The 25,317-nt window shown below is 36.1% G+C and overlaps 1 protein-coding gene across 1 annotated transcript in view; it reads left to right on the forward strand.

Moving 5' to 3' along the window:
- The window catches only part of SCP2 (sterol carrier protein 2), a 156,404-nt gene that overhangs the window by 61,303 nt on the left and 69,784 nt on the right, over window positions 1-25,317 (forward strand). The window contains exons 9-11 of the mRNA XM_024739310.1: window positions 1,063-1,213; window positions 2,309-2,456; window positions 14,255-14,362. Coding sequence (XP_024595078.1) covers window positions 1,063-1,213; window positions 2,309-2,456; window positions 14,255-14,362 — 407 coding nt within the window. The remainder of the gene's footprint in view (window positions 1-1,062; window positions 1,214-2,308; window positions 2,457-14,254; window positions 14,363-25,317) is intronic.

Genomic DNA, 25,317 nt, shown 5'->3' on the forward strand with positions numbered 1-25,317 from the left:
CTGGGTATATCTATATCTGTATCTGCTTTTATAGAACTCCTACCAAGTATAGTCCTTACCCTGGAGTGAGCACCCTTGCTTCCTATTCCTGTCTAGGCACAGATTGTCTTTTATCTTGGAAAATTATATATTTTACTTCCTTTTCTCATGACTTCCAGCTACTCTGTTTTAATAGTATTTATTCATTTAAATGTGGCTTGGGAGGCCAGTGGAGTCCAAAGGTTTTTCCCTTGACCATTTTGTTTTCTCTGCTGTATATTTCTACTGTAGGAAATTTTACTCAGTCATACTAACTACGAGTAAAGGTAAAACAAGAAAAAAAATCAAAGTTCTAATAATGATAGTAACTCTGTCTTGAAAATTGCTTGACAATATCTGTCTCCTGGAAGACTCAGTTAGTATTGCATAGCTCCTCCCTGTGCCTAACTCTCACCTGGATGTGTCCTGGAGTTACTGTCTGGGATGCAAGTGAACAAGTGACGTCCATTTTTATCTGTAGCAGTATGAGTGTCTGCCCATTTTTAAAGTACAGCTCAACTCACAGAAGGCTTCTTGTGTCTGCTGCCTTCCTTCACAGCTGCTCTAAGGAAAAGGTCTATTTTGAGGAGATCTCAAGAGTCTTAACCAAACCATGGGCTTTCTGGTATCTCCTATTCCATCCTTTCCCAGTTTCCAAAAGGATTCCAAGACTGATTATTTGGGAGATAGCAAAGTTGGAGCTAGTTAGGCCTATAGTAGAATCTTTATTAGCTCAGGAATAACCTTGTGGACTCCTCAGAAGTCACCAGAAAATACCTTATGTATCTGCAGAGGCAAATCTGGGATTCTTTGCAATAAGAACTTTTTGGGAGAGACCAAGCAGTGACTGATAGCGTTTAAATTCTTGTTAGAAGTTCAGTCTTCAGGTGTGAAGCATGTATAATTTTTAACTGCAGATATTACAAAGACAGTCCAATGACCAGCAAGCATACACCCAGCCTTTCTACACTGACAGAACTCCTAGACTGAAATCCTAAGATCGAGGTGAACCAGGTATAAATAACTATTTTCACCTCCTCTTAGTCCCACTTCAGATGGTGCTGCAGCGGCAATTTTGGCTAGTGAAGCATTTGTACAGAAGCACGGCCTGAAATCCAAAGCTGTGGAAATTTTGGCTCAAGAGATGGTGACTGATATGCCAAGCTCGTTTGAAGAAAAAAGCATTATTAAAATGGTGTGTCTGAGATTCTGTTTTATTAATCAGTCAAGGGATTTCTTTTTCCAAATTTCAAAGTGACATCATATCATCAGCTCTGAACATTATTTACTTGAAAAAAATTGGTCTAGAAAATTTAATATTATAACCCATCCTTAAGAATCTGTTAAGGGAAAATAACTGATAAGAACATATGCATGCACTTTTAACTAACTAGTGGGCTATTTTTAAAAATTTTGAGTTGCCTAAATATGCCCAGAACTCCAGTCTTACAGAGTTAAGGGAAAAACAAAGATATTTTCAGGAACTTTTTTGCACTTTAAAAATCACTGATTGAAGATTGAGTACAAAATGGAGGAAGTAAAAAAGATAAGAATTCTGACCTAAGTTAGTTGAATATTTGAAGATACATACATATATACACATATAAAAATGTGCATTATGTACACACACATATATAAATAAGCATATGGTTTACGTCCGAGTTTACAAAATGATTTTACAACAATGCTTTGAATTTTAAAATGTTTCTGTAACTTGCCCAAGATCACACAAGCTAGGGTGTGGCAGAGGTGAAACTTATACTCAGGTTTTCTGATTGTAGTACATTTTCCATCACATCACAGTTTTATTCCTTGGAAAAGAGGTGAGTTTGCATGTTATTATCTGAGACCAAAGGGATGTTAATAGCATGAATTTTGGAAAAGTGGTTTGAATCCTATATGATCTTCTAAAAGAAGATTGTTTATTTTCATATAGAAATTCACCCATATTTTTCAGTGTATCTGAATCATAATGGTCTCTTGATAAATCTCTTCAACCTATCTACCACAACTATATATTGTGGTTTGATAGAGTTTTTGTAACTTTGCACAGGATATGGCATGAGGAATTGTAAGTCCTTTTTATAGTACAAAATGTAATGTGTATGTTCATTCTCCCCCCGGATATTCTTTGATTTGGACTTTCTGTGTAATACAGAATTAACTGAGATTTCAATATTTATGGTCAGTTCTCAACTGTTAAGGTTATACATATTAATCTCTTATAAGCCTTATATAAAAGTCCCAGTTTTGATGCCCTTAATTTATTTATATATGGTTTTGGTTTTAGGTTGGCTTTGATATGAGTAAAGAAGCTGCCAGAAAGTGCTATGAGAAATCTGGCCTGAGACCAAGTGATATTGATGTAATAGAACTTCATGATTGCTTTTCCACCAATGAACTTCTTACTTACGAGGCACTGGGACTCTGTCCAGAAGGTAATAGCTTTGATGAGATGCAGATTAACTTACTACATGTCACTGAGAACATTTCACTTTCATCATAAAACAAAACAATTCACTAATTGCCTTTCCCTCCATGTTGGCTCTGCCACACTGTGCAAAGCGAATGGAAGCTATCCTGATCTTGGACTCTTAGAACATGTAGTCTTGGACAGTACCAAACGAGATGACAGAGTATACAAATAATTTGTTTTATGTAAATCAGGGGTACTTGTAATGCACTGTTAAGTAAAAAAAAAAAAGGATAAAAAAAATCACACATGTAATTCCAGCTATTTCAAACTGTGTTTGAATAAAGACCTGCAGAAAGGAAAATGGAAAAACTAGTTGGTGGGATCTGGAGGATTTTTTTTTTCTTTTTGTTTTTAAAGTGGTTGTACCATTTTCCATTACTACTAGCAGTATGTGAGATTTCAGTTGTTCCACATTCTCATCAACACTTGATGTGGTCAGTTTTTAAAATTTCAGCCATTCAAAAGAGTATATAGTGGTGTTTTATTTTAGTTTTATTATGCATATCCCTCATGACTAGTGATGTTGAGCATCTTTTCTTGTGCTTATTGGTCATTCATATATCTTTTGTGAAGTGTCTGTTCAGACCTTTTGCCCTTTGATTATTGGGTTACTTGTCTTTATTGTGTTGTAAAATTTATATAAATGTATATTCTGGATACAAGTAATTTGTCTGATATATGTGGGCTGTGAATGTTTTCTCCCAGTCTGTGGCTTACCTTTTTGTTTTATTAATAGTGTCTTTTGAAGGACAAATTTAAAAATTTTTTATTATCAATTACATATTTTCTTATCAATTTTTTTAATGGTTCAGGCTTTTTATATTCCAAGAAACTTGCCTACTGCAAGGTTGTAAGTAAAGATTTTCTTCTATTTTTATTCTAGGAGTTCTGTAGTTTTAGATTTTACATTTAAGTACATGATCTATTTTGAGTCAATTTTTATGTTTGGTGTAACGTAAAGGTTGATATTACTCGTTTTTACCCCATACACATATTCAGCACCATTTATTGGAAGGACTTTCCTCTCCCCATTGAATTGCCTTGGCACCTTTGTCGAAAATTGCCCGTATATGTGAGGGTCCGTTTTTGGATTCTCTGTTCTATTCCAATGATCTACATGTCTGCCTTTTCACCAATACCAAGCTAGTTTGGCTACTGTGTTTATTCTACTACACTCTACTATACTATACTATATCAGATAGGATAAGTTCTCCAATTTTGTTCGTTTAAAAAATCATTTTGGTTATTTTAGGTCCTTTGCATCTCCATGTACATATTAGAATTAGTTTGTCAATTTCTACAAAATAAAAAGCTTGCTGGAATTTTCATTGAGTCTGTAGATTGATTTAGAGAGAACTGTCATCTTAACAATGTTGAATCTTCCAATCCATTAGATGTGTATATGTTTCCATTTGTTTAGCCCTCCTTTAACTTCTATTAGAATGTTTGTAGTTTTCAGTATAGCCCTTAGGTGTCTTTTGTTAGGTTTATTCCTTGGTATTTATGGGTTTTGGCATAATTTTTTTTTTAACCTTCATTTTCCAATGTTTGCTGATAGTATATAAGAATACAATTGATTAAAAAAACTTGGAAACTGTAACTTTTTGCTAAATTCATTTGTTCTAGTCGTTATTTTGCAGATTATGAGTGATTTTTCATATAAACAATCATGCCATTTGCCAATGACAGTTTTTTGTCTTCCTTTCTGATCTTTTTATTTTTTCTTACCTTACTGCAATGACTGTGAGCTCTAGTACCATACTGAATAGAAGAGGTGAAAGTGGGCATCATTACCTTATTCCTGATCTCAGGGGATGCACTTTAATATTTTACCATTATGTATAATGTTAGCTATAGGTTTTTTGTTGATGCCATTTATCATGTTGAGAAAGGTCCTTACTATTCTTAGCCTGCTGAGGTTTTTTATTTTGTTGTTGTTTTGTCATCAAGGGGTGTTGAATTTTCAAAAAATTCTTCTGCATCTATTAAAATGATCTATGTGGATTTTGTCCTTTATTCTTTTCACATGGTGAATTACATTAATTTTGAATGTTAAACTAACCTTATATTTCTGGGATGAATCCTACCGTTTAATATATTGTTAGAATCAATTTGCTAGCATTTTGTTAATGAAATTTGTTTATATATTCATGAAGGATATTTGTCTGTAGTTTTCTTTTTTTCCAAGTTGTTTTATTCCAGTCTCATAAAATAAATTGAGCAGTGGTCACTCATTCTCTATTTGCTGAAATAGTTTCTATAAGATTAGTGTTAGTTCTTCCTTGACTGTTTCATTACCAGTGTAATCAAGTAGATTAAAGTTTTCTTTGAGGGGGATGTTTTCAATAAATTAAAATTTCTTAATAGATACAGGCCTGTTTATAATTTTATTTATTTACTTATTTTTTAACATCTTTATAGGAGTATAATTGCTTTACAGTGGTGTGTTAGTTTCTGCTTTATAAAAAAGTGATTCAGCTATACATATACATATATAATGGGTCGTATGGTAGTTCTATTTTTAGTTTTTTAAGGGACGTTGGTACTGTTCTCCACAGTGGCTGTATCAATTAACATTCCCACCAACAGTGCAAGAGGGTTCCCTTTTCTCCACACCCTCTCCAGCATTTATTGTTTGTAGACTCTTTGATGATTGCCATTCTGACTGGTGTGAGGTGATACCTCATTGTAGTTTAGAGGGTTTTAATCATAAATGGGTGTTGAATTTTGTCGAAACCTTTTTCTGCATCTATTGAGATGATCATGTTGTTTTTTGTTCTATTTGTTAATATGGTTTTTCACACTGGTTGATATGAGTGTATTGAAGAATCCTTGCATTCCTGGGATAAACCCAGCTTGATCATGGTGTATGATCCCTTTAATGTGCTGTTGGATTCTGTTTGCTAGTATTTTGTTGAGGATTTTTGCATCTGTATTCATCAGTGATATTGGCCTGTAGTTTTCTTTCTTTGTGACATCTTTTTCTGGTTTTGGTATCAGGGTGATGGTGACCTCGTAGAACGAGTTTGGGAGTGTTCCTCCCTCTGTTATATTTTGGAAGAGTTTGAGAAGGATAGGTGTTAGCTGTTCTCTAAATGTTTGATAGAATTCACCTGTGAAGCCATCTGGTCCTGGGCTTTTGTTTGTTGGAAGATTTTTAATCACAGTTTCAATTTCAGTGCTTGTGATTGGTCTGTTTTTATTTTCTATTTGTTCCTGGTTCAGTCTCGGAAGGTTGTGCTTTACTAAGTATATGTCCATTTCTTCGTGGTTGTCCATTTTATTGGCATATAGTTGCTTGTAGTAATCTCTCATGATCCTTTGTATTTCTGCAGTGTCAGCTGTTGATTCTTTTTCATTTCTAATTTTATTGATTTGAGTCTTCTCCCTTTTTTCCAGATGAGTCTGGCTAATGGCTTATCAATTTTGTTTATCTTCAAAGAACCAGTTTTTAGTTTTATTGATCTTTGCTACTGTTTCCTTCATTTCTTTTTCATTTATTTCTGATCTGATCTTTATGATTTCTTTCCTTCTGCTAACTTTGGCGGTTTTTTGTTCCTCTTTCTCTGATTGCTTAGGTGTAAGGTTAAGTTGTTTATTTGAGATGTTTCTTGTTTATGATTTCTTTCCTTCTGCTAACTTTGGTGGTTTTTTGTTCCTCTTTCTCTGATTGCTTTAGGTGTAAAGTTAGGTTGTTTATTTGAGATGTTTCTTGTTTCTTGAGGTAGGATTGTATTGCTATAAACTTCCTGCTTAGAACTGCTTTTGCTGCATCCCATAGGTTTTGGGTCGTTGTGTCTCTATTGTCATTTGTTTCTAGGTATTCTTTTATTTCCTCTTTGATTTCTCCAGTGATCTCTTGGTTATTTAGTAGTGTATTGTGTAGCCTCCATGTGTTTGTATTTTTTACATATTTTTTCCTGTAATTGATATCTAGTCTCCTAGCGTTGTGGTCGGAAAAGATACTTGATACGATTTCAGTTCTCTTAAATTTACTGAGGCTTGATTTGTTACCCAAGATATGATCTATCCTGGATAATGTTCCATGAGCACTTGAGAAGAAAGGACATTCTGTTATTTTTGGATGGAATGTCCTATAAATATCAATTAAGTCCAGCTTGTTTAATGTGTCATTTAAAGCTTGTGTTTCCTTATTTATTTTCATTTTGGATGATCTGTCCATTGGTGAAAGTGGGGTGTTAAAGTCCCCTACTATGATTGTGTTACTGTCGATTTCCCCTTTTATGGGCTGTTAGCATTTGCCTATGTATTGAGGTGCTCCTATGTTGGGTGCATAAATACTTACAATTGTTATATCTTCTTCTTGGATCGATCCCTTGATCATTATGTAGTGTCCTTCTTTGTCTCTTGTAATAGTCTTTATTTTAAAGTCTATTTTGTCTGATATGGGAATTGCTACTCCAGCGTTCTTTTGATTTCCATTTGAATGGAATATCTTTTTCCATCCCTTCACTTTTAGTCTGTATGTGTCCCTAGGTCTGAAGTGGGTCTCTTGTAGACAGCATACATATGGGTCTTGTTTTTGTATCCATTCAGCCAGTCTGTGTCTTTAGGTTGGAGCATTTAATCCATTTACATTTAAGGTAGTTATCAATATGTATGTTCCTATTACCATATTCTTGATTGTTTTGGGTTTGTTATTGTAGGTCTTTCCTTCTCTTGTGTTTCCTGCCTAGAGAAGTTCCTTTGGCATTTGTTGTAAAGCTGGTTTGGTGGTGCTGAATTCTCTTAGCTTTTTCTTGTCTGTAAAGTTTTTAATTTCTCTGTCAAATCTGCATGAGATCCTTGCTGGGTAGAGTAATCTTGGTTGTAGGTTTTTCCCTTTCAACACTTTAAATATGTCCTGCCACTCCCTTCTGGCTTGCAGAGTTTCTGCTGAAAGATCAGCTGTTAACCTTATGGGGATTTCCTTGTATGTTATTCGTTGTTTTTCCTTTGCTGCTTTTAATATTTTTTCTTTGTATTTAATTTTTGATAGTTTGATTAATATGTGACTTGGCGTGTTTCTCCTTGGATTTATCCTGTATGGGACTCTCTGCGCTTCCTGGACTTGATTATTTCCTTTCCCATATTAGGGAAGTTTTCTACTATAATCTCTTCAAATATTTTCTCAGTCCCTTTCTTTCTCTCTTCTTCTTCTGGGACCCGTATTATTCAAATGTTTGTGTGTTTAATGTTGTCCCAGAGATCTCTGAGACTGTCCTCAATTCTTTTCATTCTTTTTTCTTTATTCTGCTCTGTGAAAGTTATTTCCACTATTTTTTCTTCCAGGTCACTTATCCATTCTTCTGCCTCAGTTATTCTGCTATTGATTCCTTCTAGAGAATTTTTAATTTCATTTATTGTGTTGTTCATCATTGTTTGTTTGCTCTTTATTCTAGGTTCTTGTTAAACGATTCTTGTATTTTCTCCGTTCTAGTTCCAAGATTTTGGATCATCTTTACTGTCATTATTCTGCATTCTCTTTCAGGTAGACTACCTATTTCCTCTTTATTTGTTTGGTCTGGTGGGTTTTTACCTTGCTCCATCTGGTGTGTGTTTCTCTGTCTTCTCATTTTGCTTAACTTACTGTGTTTGGGGTCCCCTTTTTGCAGGCTGCAGGTTCGTAGTTCCCATTGTTTTTGGTGTCTGCCCCCAGTGGGTAAGGTCGGTTCAGTGGCTTGTGTAGGCTTCCTGGTGGAGGGGACTGGTGCCTGTGTTCTGGTGGATGTGGCTGGATATTGTCTTTCTGATGCTTAGGACTCCATTCTGTGGTGTGTTTTGGGGTGTCTGTGACCTTATTAAGATTTTAGGCAGCCTCTCTGCCAATGAGTGGGGTTGTGTTCCTGTCTTGCTGGTTGTTTGGCATAGGGTGTCCAGCACTGTAGCTTGCTCATCGTTGAGTGGAGCTGGGTCTTAGTGTTGAGATGGTGATCTCTGGGAGAGCTTTCACCATTTGATGCTATGTGGAGCCAGGAGATCTCTGGTGGACCAGTGTCCTGAACTCAGCTCTCCCACCTCAGAGGCACAGGCCTGACACCCGGGTGGAGCACCAAGACCCTGTCAGCCACACGGCTCAGAAGAAAAGTGAGAATAAAGAAAGAGAGAAAGAAAAAAATAAAATAAAGTTTTTAAAATAAAAAAGTTATTAAAGATAAAAAGTTAAAAAGTATTAAAAATAAAAGAAAGAAGAAAGCAACCAAACCAAAAAACAAATCCACCAATGATAACAAGCACTAAAACCTGTACTAAGAAAACAATAAACAGAGAAAAAACACACAAAAAACGGACAGACAGAACCCTAGGACAAATGGTAAAAGCAAAGCTATATAGACAAAATCACACAGAGAAGCATACACATACGCCCTCACAAAAAGAGAAAGAGGAAAAAAAATGTATATATATAAAAAAAAGGAAGACAGCAACAAAATCAGTTAAAAATTCTACCAGTGATAATGAACTCTAAATACTAAACTAAGATAAACATAAAACCAGAAACAAATTAGATGCAGAAACCAAACCCCTAGTCTACAGTTGCTCCCAAAGTCCACCATCTCAATTTTGGGATGGTTCCTTGTCTATTCAGGTATTCCACACATGCAGGGTACATCAAGTTGATTGTGGAGATTTAATCTGCTCCTCCTGAGGCTGCTGGGAGAAATTTCCCTTTCTCTTCTTTGTTCGCACAGCTCCTGGGGTTCAGCTTTGGGTTCGGCCCCACCTCTGCATGTAGGTTGCCTGAGGACGTCTGTTCCCTGCCCAGACATGACAACGAGGTTGAAGTAGCAGCTCATCAGGGGGCTCTGGCTCACTCAGGCTTGTGGGAGGGAAGTGTACGGAATGTGGGTGAGCCTGTGGCGGCAGAGGCCAGCATGATGTTGCAACAGCCTGACGCGCGCCGTGTGTTCTCCCGGGGAAGTTGTCCCTGGATCCCGGGACCCTGGCAGCAGCGGGCTGCACAGGCTCCTGGGAGGGGAGGTGTGGATAGTGACCTGTGCTTGCACACAGGCTTCTTGGTGGCTGCAGTAGCAGCCTTAGCATTTCATGCCCGTTTCTCGTGTCCACACTGATAGCCGTGGCTCGTGCCCATTTCTGGAGCTCGTTTAGGTGGTGCTCTGAATCCCCTCTCCTCGTGTACCCTGAAACAATGGTCTCTTGCCTCTTAGCCAGTTCCAGACTTTTTCCCAGACTCCCTCCCAGCTAGCTGTGGTGCACTAGCCCCCTTCAGGCTATGTTCACACAGCCAACCCCAGTCCTCTCCCTGGGGTCTGACCTCCGAAGCCTGAGCCTCAGCTCCCAGCCCCAACCCGTCCCAGCCGGTGAGCAGACAAGCCTCTCAGGCTGGTGAGTGCTGGTCAGCACCGATCCTCTGTGTGGGAATCTCTCCGCTTTGCCCTCCGCACCCGTTGCTGCGCTCTCCTCTGTGGCTTCGAAGCTTCCCCGCTCCGCCACCCTCAGTCTCCACCCACGAAGGGGCTTCCTAGTGTGTGGAAACCTTTCCTCCTTCACACCTCCCTCCCAGAGGTGCAGGTCCCGTCCCTGTTCTTTTGTGTCTGTTTTTCCTTTTTTTTTTGCCCTACCCAGGTATGTGGGGAGTTTCTTGCCTTTTGGGAAGTCTGAGGTCTTCTGCCAGTGTTCAGTAGGTGTTCTGTAGGAGTTGTTCCACATGTAGATGTATTTCTGATGTATTTGTGGGGAGGAAGGTGATCTCCACGTCTTACTCCTCTGCCATCTTGAAGGTCTGATCTATAACTTTTGTTTCTTCCTGTACCTATTAATTTTGGTAAGATATATTTTTCAAGAACATTGTCAGTTTTATTTAAGTAGCCAAATTTCTTCACTGAAGTTGTTCAAAGTATTCTCTTAGTATCCTTTTAATGTCTATAGAATCTATGGTGATAACCTTTTTTTTTTAAATTCCTGATATTGATGGGTTTTGTTCTTTCTCCTTTTTTCCTTCATCTGTCTAGCTAGAAGTTTGTCAATTTTGTTGAGCTTTACAAAGATTCAGCTTTTGCCTTTGTTACTGTCTTTTTTTCCTCCTCCATTTCACTGATCTCTGCTCTTTATTATTTACTTCCTTTAACTTACTTTGGGTTTACTTTTTTTTGTTTGGTTTTGCTTTGTTTTAAGTTTCTTATGATAGATCCTTAGATCATTTATTTTAGATATTTCTTCTTTTCTAGTGTAAGTATGTAAAGCTATACGTTTTCTTCTAAGCAGTATTTTAGCTGCATTCCACAGATTTTGATATATTCATTGTCATTTAGTTCAAAATATTTAAAATGTCCCTTTAATGTCTAATTTTGTCTTTGACCTGTAATTATTTAGAAGTGTGCTGTTTAATATCCAGGTATTTGGAATTTTCCTAGGTATCTTATTGTTATTGCTGTCCATTATAATTTTGCTGTAGTCAGAGATTACGCTTTGTTTGATTTTGATCCTTTTAAATTAATTGAAATTTACTTTATGGCTCAGCATATGGTATATATTGGGGAACTTATGCACTTGAAAAATAATGCAGATTCTGTGGTTGTTAGATGTAGTGTTCTATATATGTTAATTAAATCAAGGTGATTGATAGAATTTTTAAGACCTTCTGTGTCTCTACTAATTTATTTGACTTGCTGTATCACTTGCTGAGAGAGGGGTGTTAGAATCTCCTACTACAATTGTGGAACTATTTCTTTCTTTATTTCTGTCAATTTTTGCTTCATTTATTTTGAGGCTCTCTTATTTATAATTGTTATGTCTTCCTGATGAGTTGTGTTTTTTTTCATTATGAAACATTCTGCTTTATCTCTGGTTACATTCTTTGTCTAGAAGTGTCTTTTATCTGACTAACATAGCATGCCAGCCTTCTTATGCTTACTGTTTACATGATATATCTTTTTCTATCCGTTTGCTTTTGACCTATTTGGGTTATTTATTTATTTATTTACTTATTTATTTATTTGTCTATTTAAGGTGTGTCTCTTGTAGGCAGTAGTGTATTGTTTTTTATCAACTTTGTCAGTTTCTGCCTTTTAACGGAGTGTTTAACGGAGTGTCGTCTAATACAGTAGCCACTAGCTCTATGTGGTTATTTAATCCTTAAAATGTGGCTAGTACAAATTGAGATGTGCTGTAAGTATGACATACACATCAGATTTTGAAGACTTAATATGAAAAATAGAATATAAAGTATTTCATTAATAATTTTTTATATTGCTTACATTTAAAAAAATTTTTTATTTATTTTTGCCTGTGTTAGGTCTTCGTTGCTGTGTGCGGGCTTTCTCTAGTTGCGGCGAGCGGGGGCTACTCTTTGTTGCAGTGTGTGGGCTTCTCATTGCGGTGGCTTCTCTTGTTGTAGAGCATAGGCTCTAGGCACGTGGGCTTCAGTAGTTGTGGTGTGTGGGCTCTAGAACGCAGGCTCTGTAGTTGTGGCACATGGGCTTAGTTGCTCCACAGCATGTGGGATCATCCTGGACCAGGGATCAAAGCCCTGTCCCCTGCATTGACAGGTGGATTCTTAACCGCTGTGCCACCAGGGGAGTCCTTATATTGGTTACATTTTGAAATGAAAATATTTTGGATATATTGGGTTAAACATTATAAAATATATATTAAATAAAATATATACTAGAAAATTTTAAAGTACATATGTGATTTGCATTATATTTCTGTTGGGCAGTGTGATTTAAAGAGCATTAACGTTTAATGTAATTACATATTTATATAGTAGGCTTTAGGTTGACCATTTTATTATGTTTCCTCTATATGTCCCTTTGTTTTTTGTTACTGTGTTTTCTCTCTCACCTGCTGCCTTTTGGATTATCTGAATATTTTTAGTATGACATTTTAGTATGTATTGGCTTTTTGGCCATATTTGTTTATTCTTAGCTTAGTTTTTGGTTAGTTTTGTTTTGTTTTAGTGGTTGCAGGGTTTCTCAACCTCAATACTGTTGACACTTGAGCTAGATTATTCTTTTTTGTGGGGCTTGGACATTGTAGGATGTTTCACAGCATTCCTGGCCCTCTACCCACTACATGCCAGTAGTACCTGCCCCCACAGTTGTGATAATCAGAAATGTTTCCAGACATTGCCAAATGTCCCCTGGGGACAAAATTTCTCTGGGCTGAGAACCACTGCTACAGGGGTCTCCTTAGCATTAATATTAATATTGTACCACTTCATATAAAATGTAGAAACCTTGCAAACATATACGTCCCTTAACCAATTCCCTTCTGCCTTACACCCACCTTTATGTTAAATTATCATATGTATTACATCTGTGTACATTAAAAAAAACCCAAAGACAGTGTTATAATTTTTGTTTTCAATAGTTGCACGTATTTTAAAGACCTTAAGAGGAAACAAGTCCTTCATATTTACCCAGATATTTATTATTTCTGTTGTTCTTTCCTCTTTCTTGCTGATCCAAATTCTTCTAGAGAATTTACTTTAGCATTTCTTATAAAGCAGGTCTTCTGGAATGTTAATTCCCCAGTGGAATATTCTGATACTTCATAGGATTGTATGTATTATGGAAAATCATGCAGTAAATTATTCACTTCTTGGGGTTGGTTTGTGTTCAGTCTGCTGTTACTCAGTACAGTGACAATATTTAACAATATGAAAGCAGTAATAGCAGATAGTTTACTTGTTATGACTAGAGCCTTGTATCAGGTTCTATGTTAGAAACACATCAAAAAATAGAAGAATGTCTCAATGGATGGTTTTTAATCTACAACCTAGATTTAAATCATATTGAAAGTGTTAAGTCATCTAAAATTCTGTGATTAGTATGTTTCATTTTGCCAGTAGAGGAACGCTCTTGTTTTTGAAGGCAATAAAATGTGTTGGCTAAGAACACAGGCTATGGAGCCAGGCTGCCTGAGTATTCTAGATCCCCTACTTTGGCCTTAGATTGGTTACTTAATATCTATGTGTCTCTTTCCTTATCTGTAAAATGGGAACGATAGTACCTACTTCATAGGGTTGAGGATTAAATTAAATTATGTAAATATACGTAAAATAATGAGAACAAGGCCTGACACAGAGTGAGTACGTAACAGCTATTAGCCACCTCTGATAACACCACCACCACCGTTTGGAGATTCCACCTCTCATTACCAGAAATATCATCTGGAAGAATATTTTATACTGTATATGCATTTTTATTTACTTCTTAACCACCTGGAAGAATGACCAGGGAATCGATAGGAATGTTGAAGCTGCCAAGCATGTGATGTAATTTTTTTCTTTTAAGCTTACATTTATGCTCAACGGTATTTTCAGTCATTTTCCTTCATTTCATGAAAGCACTCTTTTTTTTCTGTCCCTCTCCCCCCTGTTGTTTACTAAGAATATTTATATAGAATGTAATAGTACAATTGAAATGGAAATGAATATTTTGTCAAAATTATGAATTTTTAAACCTAATATTATTTTACAGTATTGTATCTATTTCGATGCTTTTCTTCTGGTTCTCTGAATCTTGATTATATTTGTAGCAATTTTGGAAGCAGAGAGCTCTTAGGAGCTAATAGGAGCTTTGTTTCATGCAGGAAGTGTTCTGAAAATATAAGCTTTTATTACTCAATATTTATTACCTCACTTTTAGAAGTGCTTGTATCAATTTGAAGTTAGTTTGAGCCATCAAGAAATGTTTGCTCCAAGAAATTCTTGGCTATCTGTAAGTTTAAAAAAAACAAACATATCATTTGCTCTGATGTTATTTTTAACATTTATGAATATTGTTTTTCCTTCTATAGGTCAAGGTGGGAAACTGGTTGATAGAGGAGATAATACTTATGGAGGAAAGTGGGTCATAAATCCTAGTGGTGGATTGATTTCAAAGGGACACCCACTTGGAGCTACAGGTAATAATACACACAGATTTTATAATTTTTAAGTCATTTTCGGCATAAGTGTGAATGATTTGGTCATTGATTTGAATGAATGATTGTATTCTCTGATTTTGGTAGCCAGTGTTTTAAATGATTATTTAGCCACGGTATCTTCGATTTTCGTTTAGTATAGTTCAATAATCTTGATTAATTGATGAGAATTTGAATTAGTTGAAACTCTAAATTCAACAATAGGCATTTTAAAAAGTTTGATTATTTTAAAGTTTGTGTACAAGTTAACAAGATGTTTCTAGATCTGCTAGATAAGAATCATTTGAAATAAGCACGTTATTTATATGTAGTTGCATATGTGGTTGGTGTTGCATAGAAATTTTTTTCTCTTGAGAGAACTGGACTAAAAGATATGACATAAGAATTTTACTATGGCTCTACTGCTGACTGGCCATGTGATGCTTTTGATTAATTATCAGTTAGTCAGTTAGTCACTTTGAGTTTCCTTAATTGTAAAATGAAATTGTACAAAGTGGTTTCTGAAATAACTTAGCACTAAAATTCTGAGATTTATTTTATGAAGACAGGTGAGTTTTGTATTTTTTCATAGTGTCTTACATATTAGGTAAAATTTCATAAATTATCACAAATTCCAAAATAGAGAAGTTAGAATTTATAGTATATTTATTACAGCAATTAACTTTGGCTTGTTTCTGTTTATCACTTAAATTAGGTAAGTTCATAATCTAGTAGAGAAAATGGGTATACATAGATAGAGCATAAGAGAGAGAGAGATAGACAGGCACATACAGTTGCAGTAGGATGTGCCACCTTGCTATTTGTTTTCTGTCCTGTGTGTTCTTTGGTTCTTTTCTGTCTTTCATAATATCTTTTATTAGTGGGTGTTTTTTAGTATTTTATTTTCTCTCTTCTATTGAATTATTTCTTTTTCTCTCTCTCTCTTTTTTTTTTTTAGTGTTTGCTCTAGGATTTACAACATCCATCTTTAATTTACTGTAGTCTACCTTCAAATAATGTCATACAATTTCACTTATAATGTACGGGATTTTTACAACAGATTATTTCCATGTACCCCCTCCTATCCTTTGTGCTAGTATTGTCATACACATACTTCTAAATATATTATTAACCCCACAATATACTATTATTATTGCTTTAAATAATTTAATGTCTTTAAAAGTAATCTTAAAATGAGGTGAACGAGAGTGATGTTACTGAGACTGGCAGAATAACCACATCTGAAAATACTCTGTTATAAAATTACCAAGAACACTTGCAAAAATTGTCAAGCTCAACTTTTTCAGAACGTTGGAAATTAACCAAAGGCTTACAATGATCTGGGGGAGCATTTATTAAAAACAAGTCAACAGCGTTTTCTCTGTAAGAACAGCAAGCTTTGTGGCATTTTTTACTTGCTCTGGTAACAGTTCTTTCTCCAGCTGCATGGTAGCCTTGAAAACCAACAGCCTGCAATCATGGTGAAAACTAGCATTTTACCCAGCACTGGAGGAGTCAAAATGGAGTTGGAGCTCTTTCAAAGCCCCATATTCAGAGACTTGTCATTATTTGACCTGTCTGGAAGTTCCCTGGTAAACCAGTCTCAAAAAGCTTGTCTTTATGTAACCTGACAGAGAACTTGTCCAGTGTAAACAGTATTTTCCTTAGAGTCATTTGTCAAGAGCAATCAGCAACAACTGTTTAACAACATAGCTGCCTGAGATGCCGATAACAACTGGAGCAAACAACAAATTAACCAAAGGAAAAGAAAAGCTTAAAAGAAGAAGGCTGGTGAATGAAACGTCCATAGAAACTGAGGTAGCCCAAATATTGGATTTGCTAGACAGACTTTAAATCAGCTATTTAAGTATGTTCAAAGAAGTAAAGGTATAAAAGTATACTTTCTTTTACTTCTTTATATATAGTAAAGAAGTAAAAGAAAGTATAATAATGTTTTACCAAACAGAGTATCAATTACTAGATAGAAATTATAGAAAAGAACCAAATAAATTCTGGCATTGAGGAGAAAAGTAACTGAAATGAAGAATTTACTAGAGGGGCCCAATACCAGATTTGAACAGGCAGAAGAAAAAAGTTGGTGAACTTTAAGATAGGTCGATTGCTATTATTCAGTCTGCAAAACAGGGGAAAAAAAAAGAATGAAGAAAAATGAACAGAGCCTCAGAGACTTGTGGGACATTAGCAAAGTGTAGGAACATATACATACTAATAGTCCCAGAAGGAGAGGATAGGAAAAAAAAGGGCAAAAAGAATATTTGAAGAAGTGAAGGCTGATAAACTCCTTAAACTTGAAGAAAAAACATGAATATACATATCCAAGAAACTTAACAAGTAGGAGTACCTCAAAAAGACCCACATCTAGACACATAATCAAACCATTGGAAGCAAAAGACAAAGAGAGTATTGAAAGCAACAACAGAGATGTGATTCATCATGTACAAAGGATCCCCAATAAGACTTAACCTCTGCTTTATCTTCTGTAACCATTAAGGCAGTGTGATGAAAGAAGCTGCCAACCAAGAATTCTGTATTCAGTGAAACTACCTTTAAAAAATGAAGAAGTTAAGACATTCCTAGATTTAAAAAATTGAGAGAATTTATCACAGACCTCCCCTATAAGAAATAATTTTAAAGAGAGTCATTCAGACTGGAATGAAAGAGCACTAGACAGTGAAATAGAGAGCACATGAAGAAAGAAAGAGCATTGGTAAATGTAACTACCTTGGTAAATATAAAAGACAATATAAGTGTATTTTTTTGTTTGTCACATTTTCCCCCCTCCTATCTGATCTAAAATACAACTGTAAAGGGCAGTAATCTGAGTTGCTTTATACAATGCATAGAGATATAATTTGTATGACAATAACACAAAGGAGGAAGGAGGGAAGAGAGTTATATAGGAGCAGATTTTTTGTGTATGCTATTGAATTAAGTCAGTATTAATTTGAACAACTAGATTGCTATAAATTAAAATGTGAATTGTAATCCCTAGAGCCACCACTAAGAAAATAACTAAAAAATACATAGTAAGAGAAATGACAAAGAAGTAAAATGGTACATTAGAAAATACCTATTTAACACAAAAGAAGGAAATAATGGGGGAATAGAGGGATTAAAAAAGACTAAAGTTCAAGAGAATGAGAAGGGAAGCCACAGACTAGGAGAGAGTATTTGCAAAAGACACATCTGCTAAAGAACTATTATCTAAAATATACAAAGAACTCTTTTTTTTTTTTTTTTTTTTTTGCGGTACGCGGGCCTCTCACTGTTGTGGCCTCTCCCGTTGCGGAGCACAGGCTCCGGACGCGCAGGCTCAGCAGCCATGGCTCACGGGCCCAGCCGCTCCGAGGCATGTGGGATCTTCCCGGATCGGGGCACGAACCCATGTCCCCTGCATCGGCAGGCGGACTCTCAACCACTGCGCCACCAGGGAAGCCCCCAAAGAACTCATAAAAGTAAACAGTAAGAAAATGAGCAATCTGATTTAAAAATGGGCAAAAGATCCAAACAGACACCTGTCTAAAGAAGATATACAGGGGCTTCCCTGCTGGTGCACTGGCTAAGAATCCGCCTGCCAATGCAGGGGACTATGGGTTCGAACCCTGGTCCTGGAATATCCCACATGCTGTGGAGCAACTAAGCCCGTGTGCCACAACTCCTGAGCCTGTGCTCTAGAGCCTGCAAGCCACAACTACTGAGGCCTGTGCGCCTAGAGCCTGTGCTCCACAATGAGGGAAGCCACTGCAGTGAGGAGCCCGTGCACCTCAAGGAAGAGTAGCCCCCGCTTGCCGCAACTAGAGAAATCCCGTGCGCAGCAACAAAGACCCAACGCAGCCAAAAATAAATAAATAAAATAAAATATATAAAAAAAGAAGATATACAAATGGAAAATAAGCATATGAAAAGATCCTCAACATCATATGTCATTAAGGAATTGCAAATTAAAACAGCAATGAGATACTACTACATACCTATTCAAATCTCCAAAATCCAAAACAGCAACAACACCAAATGCTGGAAGATTCTTACAAAATGGAACATCCTCTTACCATAGGATCCAGCAGTTGTACTCCTTTGGCATTTACCCAAATGAGCTGAAAACTTATTTACACAAAAACCTACACGTGGATGTTTATAGCAGCTTTATTCATAATTGCCAAATCTCTGATGTAACCAAAATGTCCTTCGCTAGGTGAATGGATAAATAAACAGTGGTACATCCAGAAAATGGAATGTTATTCAGCCCTTCCCCAAAATTTAGTTATCAAGTGATGAAAAGGCATGGAGGAACCTTAAATGCTTATTGCCAAGTGAAAAAGCCACTCTGAAAAGGTTACATACTCTATGATTCCAACTATGTGATATCCTAGAAAAGGCAAAACTATGGAGACAGTAAAAAGATTAGCAGTTGGAGAAGGGAGGGTTGACTAGGTAGAGCACAAAGGATTTTTAGGGCAGTGAAACTGTTCTTTATGATGCTTTAATAGTGACTATATGTCATTTTCCATTTGTTAGATGTATATAACACCAAGAGCAAAGCCTAATGTAAGCTATGGACTTTGGGTGATAATTATATGTCAATGTAGGTTCTTCAGTTGTAACAAATGATCCACTCTGGGACAGGATGTTGATAGTGAGGGAAGCTATGCACGTAGTGGAGACAGGGAGAATATGGGAAATCTCTGTACTTTCTACTAAATCTTGTTATGAACCTCAAACTGCCCTAAAAAGGAAAGTGTAAAAAAAGTTAATCTCTGTTAACATACATTTATGTTAGATGATAGATAATGGAAGACAGGAAAACAAAAGCAATTTGGTTAATATATACAAATATATTTATGTCAAAGCAAGGAAGATAGTCCTGTTAAGTTGTTAAAGTCCTTATTTCTGCAACTTGTAGGTGGTGATAGCTGGTATTTGTAATTTCCTTCTTTCACTACCCATTCTATACTGCTTTTGCCCTTAGTAAGTACCTCATTTGTAGTTTCTCATCTGGTGCAATAAACTAAACCTTCATTCCTGAATAGTCTGTGCTGTTAGCAGTCCTGCTTCTTTGGGTTATTGTAGTAAACTAACTTTTATTACAAGACAGGAGAGTATTAAGAGGCACCCCATAGTACTTTTGGGTTCCAAGCTAATCCTTTTTGTCCTCATTATATAGTAGCAACCCAATATTCCCATGATAATCAGGTCAGTCACCCCAGTCAATAAATCCCCTTCTTTGCATATTAGTTCTGTGTCATGAAGAACCCTAAGTGTCCAGGTAGCAGTATCTGCTTCCAGTTCAGTGTAATCACTGTTTTGTCTAAGACTTCTAAACCAGCAGAGCCCAAAGTTTCAGGAATGGCAAATAAAATGTTGTTAGTGGATCATTCAGGATAATAGTGAGAGGAACTGCTCCCTTTTCTATCCTTTGATCCTTTTTGTATCCTGGCTATGGAGAAACAGCATCATTGATTCAGAGCATGTTCCACATTTTTTTTTTTGGTGGTACGCGGGCCTCTTACTGTCGCGGCCTCTCTTGTTGCGGAGCACAGGCTCCAGACGTGCAGGCTCAGTAGTTGTGGCTCACGGGCCCAGCCACTCCGCGGCATGTGGGATCTTCCCGGACCGGGGCACGAACCTGTGTCCCCTGCATCGGCAGGCGGACTCTCAACCACTGCACCACCAGGGAAGCCCATGTTCCACATTTTGGAGGATATTTCCCCAGCCCTGCAAAGTGTTGCTGGCACCATTATTGAGTCTTCAAAAGGCTTTTACATTATTCTATCAGACCAACTGCTTCAGGATGATAGAATACATGGTACGCCCAGTGCATGCTGTAAGCAGGAGTCTATTCCTGCATTTCATTTATTTAGGCTGTTAAATGAGCTTCTTAATCAGAGAAATATTATGTGGAATACCATGTTGGCAAATCCACCCAGCACAAAGATCAAGTATAAAACCCTAAGGAGTATAAAAATTAGAGGTGTAGGTGGAGAACAGACGTTTAAGAATGTTGTGAAGAAATGGTCAGTTATCCAAGGGAGGAGAATGTTTCAAAAGTTAGAGGTCAGGCCAGAAAAGTTAGATTGATGAATAGTGAAGAGTGCCCTTTGGATTTGGCTATTATCAAGTCATTGGCAACCTTGAAGCAATTTTAGTGAAGTGTTTTTCACGGAAGCACATGGGAATTTGGAAAGAATTAGAAGTGAGAAAGTAGCAACAGCAGTGCAGATAAACTGTTAGGAGTAGTGGCTGTGACTGGAAAGGGATACGTAGAGGGTGTACCTCAGTTGCAGGTATATGTTCTATATGAATGAAGTCATGGCTTTGATCTTAACCTCTTCACTCTTTTCGGCCTAGTCATTTTATCTGTAAAATAGGAATAAAATATAGTATCTACCTAATAGGGTTGTGCTGTGGATCAAATGAGTAAATATGTGAGTCCCCAAAACAGAGTAGAAAAACAATAATTGCTAGTATTCTCTTCCCACCATTCCTACAAAAGAAAGCCAAAATGGATCCAGTTAACTGTTGCTAGTAATGAAGCACTTGTTTGTATCTCAGTATGAAAAATAATTTATAACCATTTCAGGAAAAGAAGATTGTTAATTTGTAAAGAAAATAATTTTCCTTCTAGTATGACAGCCTCAAGGCACCAATTTCACTATGTAAATATTGTACCCAATACTACACAGACATTATTTTAATACTGTGCTCTGCCTTTGGTAAATAGACTAACCCTTTTCCTTTATCCTTCAAAAGAATGAGGTCATACTTCAGTGTTGATTTTGTTGCTAATGGTATGTCAGGGTGATAATAAATGTTTCTGTGGTATGGTCATTGAAGCCTTAAAGAGTTACGGTTTGCATTTGAGACAGTGATTTAAATTCTCCTTTCAGACAGCTTCCTCACTCTCATATACGAAACTTCTGTTTTCATCAGGAGATGAATGTGACATTTCAGTTAGTTGTTGTTATTGACACATAACTTTTTTCTCCTCTGAAAGAACATGTTTTTATTATAATTGACTTGTTGGCCATTCCGAGATATTTTTATTCTGTCATCCACTAAAACACTCAGAAATAATGATTTGTTGTAATGATATGATTTTTCATATCCATATTCTTTCTCAAAATTGAGGTATAATTTTCATAAAATAAAATGCACAGTTCTAGCAGAAACACAGTTGTTTATAGCAGCATTATTCAGTAGCCAAAAGGTGGAAACAACCCAGATGTCTGTCATCAGCTGATGAACGGATAAACAATATGTGGTATATTCATACAATGGTATATTCTTTGGCCATAAAAGAAATGAAGTAATGATACATGCTACAACATAGATGGACCTTGAAAACATTTTGCTATGTGAAAGAAGGCAGTCACAAAAGACCTCATATTACATGATTCATTTATATGAAATGTCCAAAATAGGCAAATCTGTAGAAACAGAAAGCAGATTAGTAGTGGCCTAGGATTGGGAGAGATAACTAAAGAGTATGGAATTTCTTTTTGAGGTAATGAATATGTTCTGAAATTGATTGTGGTGATGGTTGTACATATCTCTGAATATACTAAAAACCATTGAATTGTAATCTTTAAATGGATGATTGGTTTAGACAATTGGGTACATCCATGTAGCTACCAGCCGAAACAAGACATTAGAACATTTCCATCACCCCAGAAAGTTCCATTGTATCTATTTCCAGTAAATCCCCAACTTCCCTCAATCACCCCACTCTAACTCTCCAACCCTGCCCACCAACCAAGCTAAGACTTATTGACTTCTATCATGGTAGATTAGTTTTGCTGATCTTCGAACTTCATATAAATGGTACAGTATAGTGTGTATATGTGCTCTTTTGTGTCTGGATTCTTTAACTCAGTAGAATGTAAGATTTATCAAAAATTTTCTTGTATCAGGAGTTCATTCTTTTTTATTGCTAAATAGTATTCTATTGTTAAAATATATCAGTTTGTTTACCCATCTTTCCGTTGATGGACATTTGGGTTCTTTTCTGTTTAGGGGTATTATGAATAAGGATGCTATAAATATTTTTGTACAAGACTATTTGTGGACATACCTTTTGTGTTTTTCTTGGGTTAGTAACTCAGAGTGAAGTTGCTGAGTCATAGCGCAGCATATGTTTACCTTTATAAGAAACTGCCAAATAGTGCTCCAAAGGGTTGTCATATGCTTTTTAATATTATAGCTGGATGACAGATTTTAACATTTTTTAAATTAGATTTTAATGGAGTGTAGTTGATTTACAGCGTTGTGTTAGTTTCTGCTGTACAGCAAAGTGAATCAGTTATACATATATCCACTCAATTTTAGATTCTCTTCCCACATAGGTCATCACAGAGAATTGAGTAGAGTTCCCGGTGCTGGACAAATTTTAATATCTAACAAGTATTTCTCTTTCTCCTTAGGTTTAGTTCTATTCCTCAGAGTCAACCCCTTTTAAAATTCCTTTTGTACTTTTCCAAAAATTGTTATGCTTATACAAATACATATGTATATATGTATTTATAGTCTTTCTGAACGTATGTTTGTATATGTGTATATTTATCACATTGTAGACTGCTTTTTTGCTTACATCTTAAAATTTTTTCTATATTATCACTTACAGCTGGTCTTTATTCTTTTTAATGCCTGCATAGTATTCTGATTACAAGAAGTTTACCTAGTGATTCACTTATGGATAGACATATAGGTTATGTCAAGTTTGTTATTACAAACAATGTTGCACCAACCATCTTGTGTCTTTGCATACTTTTTCAAGTATACCCATAGGATAAATTCCAAACAGTGGACTTCCTATGCCAAAGAATAGTACGTATTTTAAAATGGATGGATATTGCCCCATTTTCTTCAAAAAGATTATACCAATGCACATTCCCAACAACAGTGTATGAGAGTGCTTTTTTTTTCTACAACCTTGTCAACGTTGGATTTTTAAAAATCAGATGTAGACAATTTTGCCAATCTTGACAGGTCATCCAGTTCTTTCCCATGGGTACTAAGAAAACTAACCTAAAACACCCAGGAAGGTAGAATTTGCCCAATTTTTAAATACTTCAAAGAGAGACTCGTACTTTCTGCAGTATTTTTTGAAAACTCTTTTCAATATTTGAGTCTACACTGTTGGTAACATTTTCCTCTTACCAGTCTTTGAGGGATAGTGTTTAATGGTGGTGTAGCATTTTGGGAGGAAAATTTATAAATCTTGATGACTTTATTGGTAGTCTGCATAAAATGAGGAATTACTGAAGAGTAAATGTTTACTTGCTACACACTGAGGATTTGGATATATTTCAAGTCAATCTGACACGTGGCCATTAGCTGGAGCCCAAGAAAGAATTCAGACTCCTAGAAAATATATCAGAATGACAGCTCAGAGTTGTTTAAATATTTTTGCCCTAGTTACTTGGATAACAAACTGCAATAGGATTCTAAGAAAATCAGAAAACAGTCAAGTAAGTGTTTCCAAAACATGTTAAGGTGGGGTGGGGAAGGTTTAAGGTTCTCTTCTACCAATGGTATTCTTTTAATTGTATGATATTGCTACTTTGGTGGGAACTCAGCATTGGAGAATTAGCTTTAAAATTAACTTTCCATAACACTGGTTTCTGATTTTAACTTGTTAAGGTCTGGGTTAAAAAAAGCTTCTAACTTCCATAATGGTACTTATAATAGAAGAGAAAGAGGTTTATGCATTTGAATTGAATGGTCTTTTGTTCATTGTCAGTTTAAAAACATGAATTCCTTTTGGATTTTCCAATTAGAAAAATCACAATAAACCTTAGGGTTTTTTTTTTTTTTTTTGGGTTTACTTTGCAATTGTCATACGACAAAAAGCAAATTAGTGTCCAAATAATAGTATCATATTTTATTCCAGTTTTTAAAATTCTTTCACATATATTGTTCAGCACATTGAACGTTTGTTTAAAATGAATAAGTAAAATTTGACTTTAGCTCATTTTTAGCCATCTCTGATTTATGAAAATGCATATTAGTGTCTGGGGTCTACTGAAAGGGCATGAAAGTGCTTTTGAGATAAAACTCTTAATAAGGGATTGTTGCTTTGAAGCTGAAAGTTGGTTATTTAGTTTGGTCTTTTATATCAATTCAGCCTGGCATTTAGTGCGTTTCCAGTGAGGCTTCAACCTCGTTTTCTGTCCTGATCTTCCAGTTTTCAGTCTATGAAAGTTCAATAAATTCTTATTGTATGTCTACATTATCATTAGGTGCTGTAGGTAACTGGTATTCAAATATGGTGTCTACTGATGGACTGATTCAGAATCCCCTGTGGCTTTAAAAAATATGTATTCCTGCCCTACCATTAGAAATTCTGATTCCTAAGCCTGGTTGATCCAAACAGCTTACGTGTTTATAAATTTCCCCCAAAGAGCTTTTCATGCCCAACCAGGTTTAGGAACTAGGGCTAGGGTACACAAGGTAACCACTGCCCTAAGGAAGCATACAAGAGGCAGATAATGTAACACAAATGATTAGAATCCAAGGCAGAATATAGGTGCCTTAGGCAAAGCACAAACCAGAACTATGAAGAAAGGAAAAAGGGAAAGGAGAATGGGAGGGGTGATGATTTACTAAATACCCACCACGTATCAGATTCTATTCATTTATATCTAGTTGGGTTTTGGGGGAGGAGATGTAGAAAGAGGAAGCATATTTAAACTAAACTGGACTGTTTGCTTTTTTCAGATGTGTTTAATTCCTTCTCACCTCTACAAACTCTGGCTTTGCTGTTTTCTCAATAATAGAAACAGCCAACAGACGTATACAGCGCTAATTTCTAGGCATTCTTCTAAGTATTCTTCATGTACAAATGCATTTAATTCTCACATCTATTTTTTTATATTTTATAAAAGAGGAACGTAGAGGCACAGAGTAACTTGCCCAAAGTCACCAAGGTAGAACGTAGCAAA

This window comes from Neophocaena asiaeorientalis, unplaced genomic scaffold (assembly GCF_003031525.2).
Source record: "Neophocaena asiaeorientalis asiaeorientalis breed wild unplaced genomic scaffold, Neophocaena_asiaeorientalis_V1.1 scaffold138, whole genome shotgun sequence".
NCBI classification, from domain to species: Eukaryota; Metazoa; Chordata; class Mammalia; order Artiodactyla; family Phocoenidae; genus Neophocaena; species Neophocaena asiaeorientalis.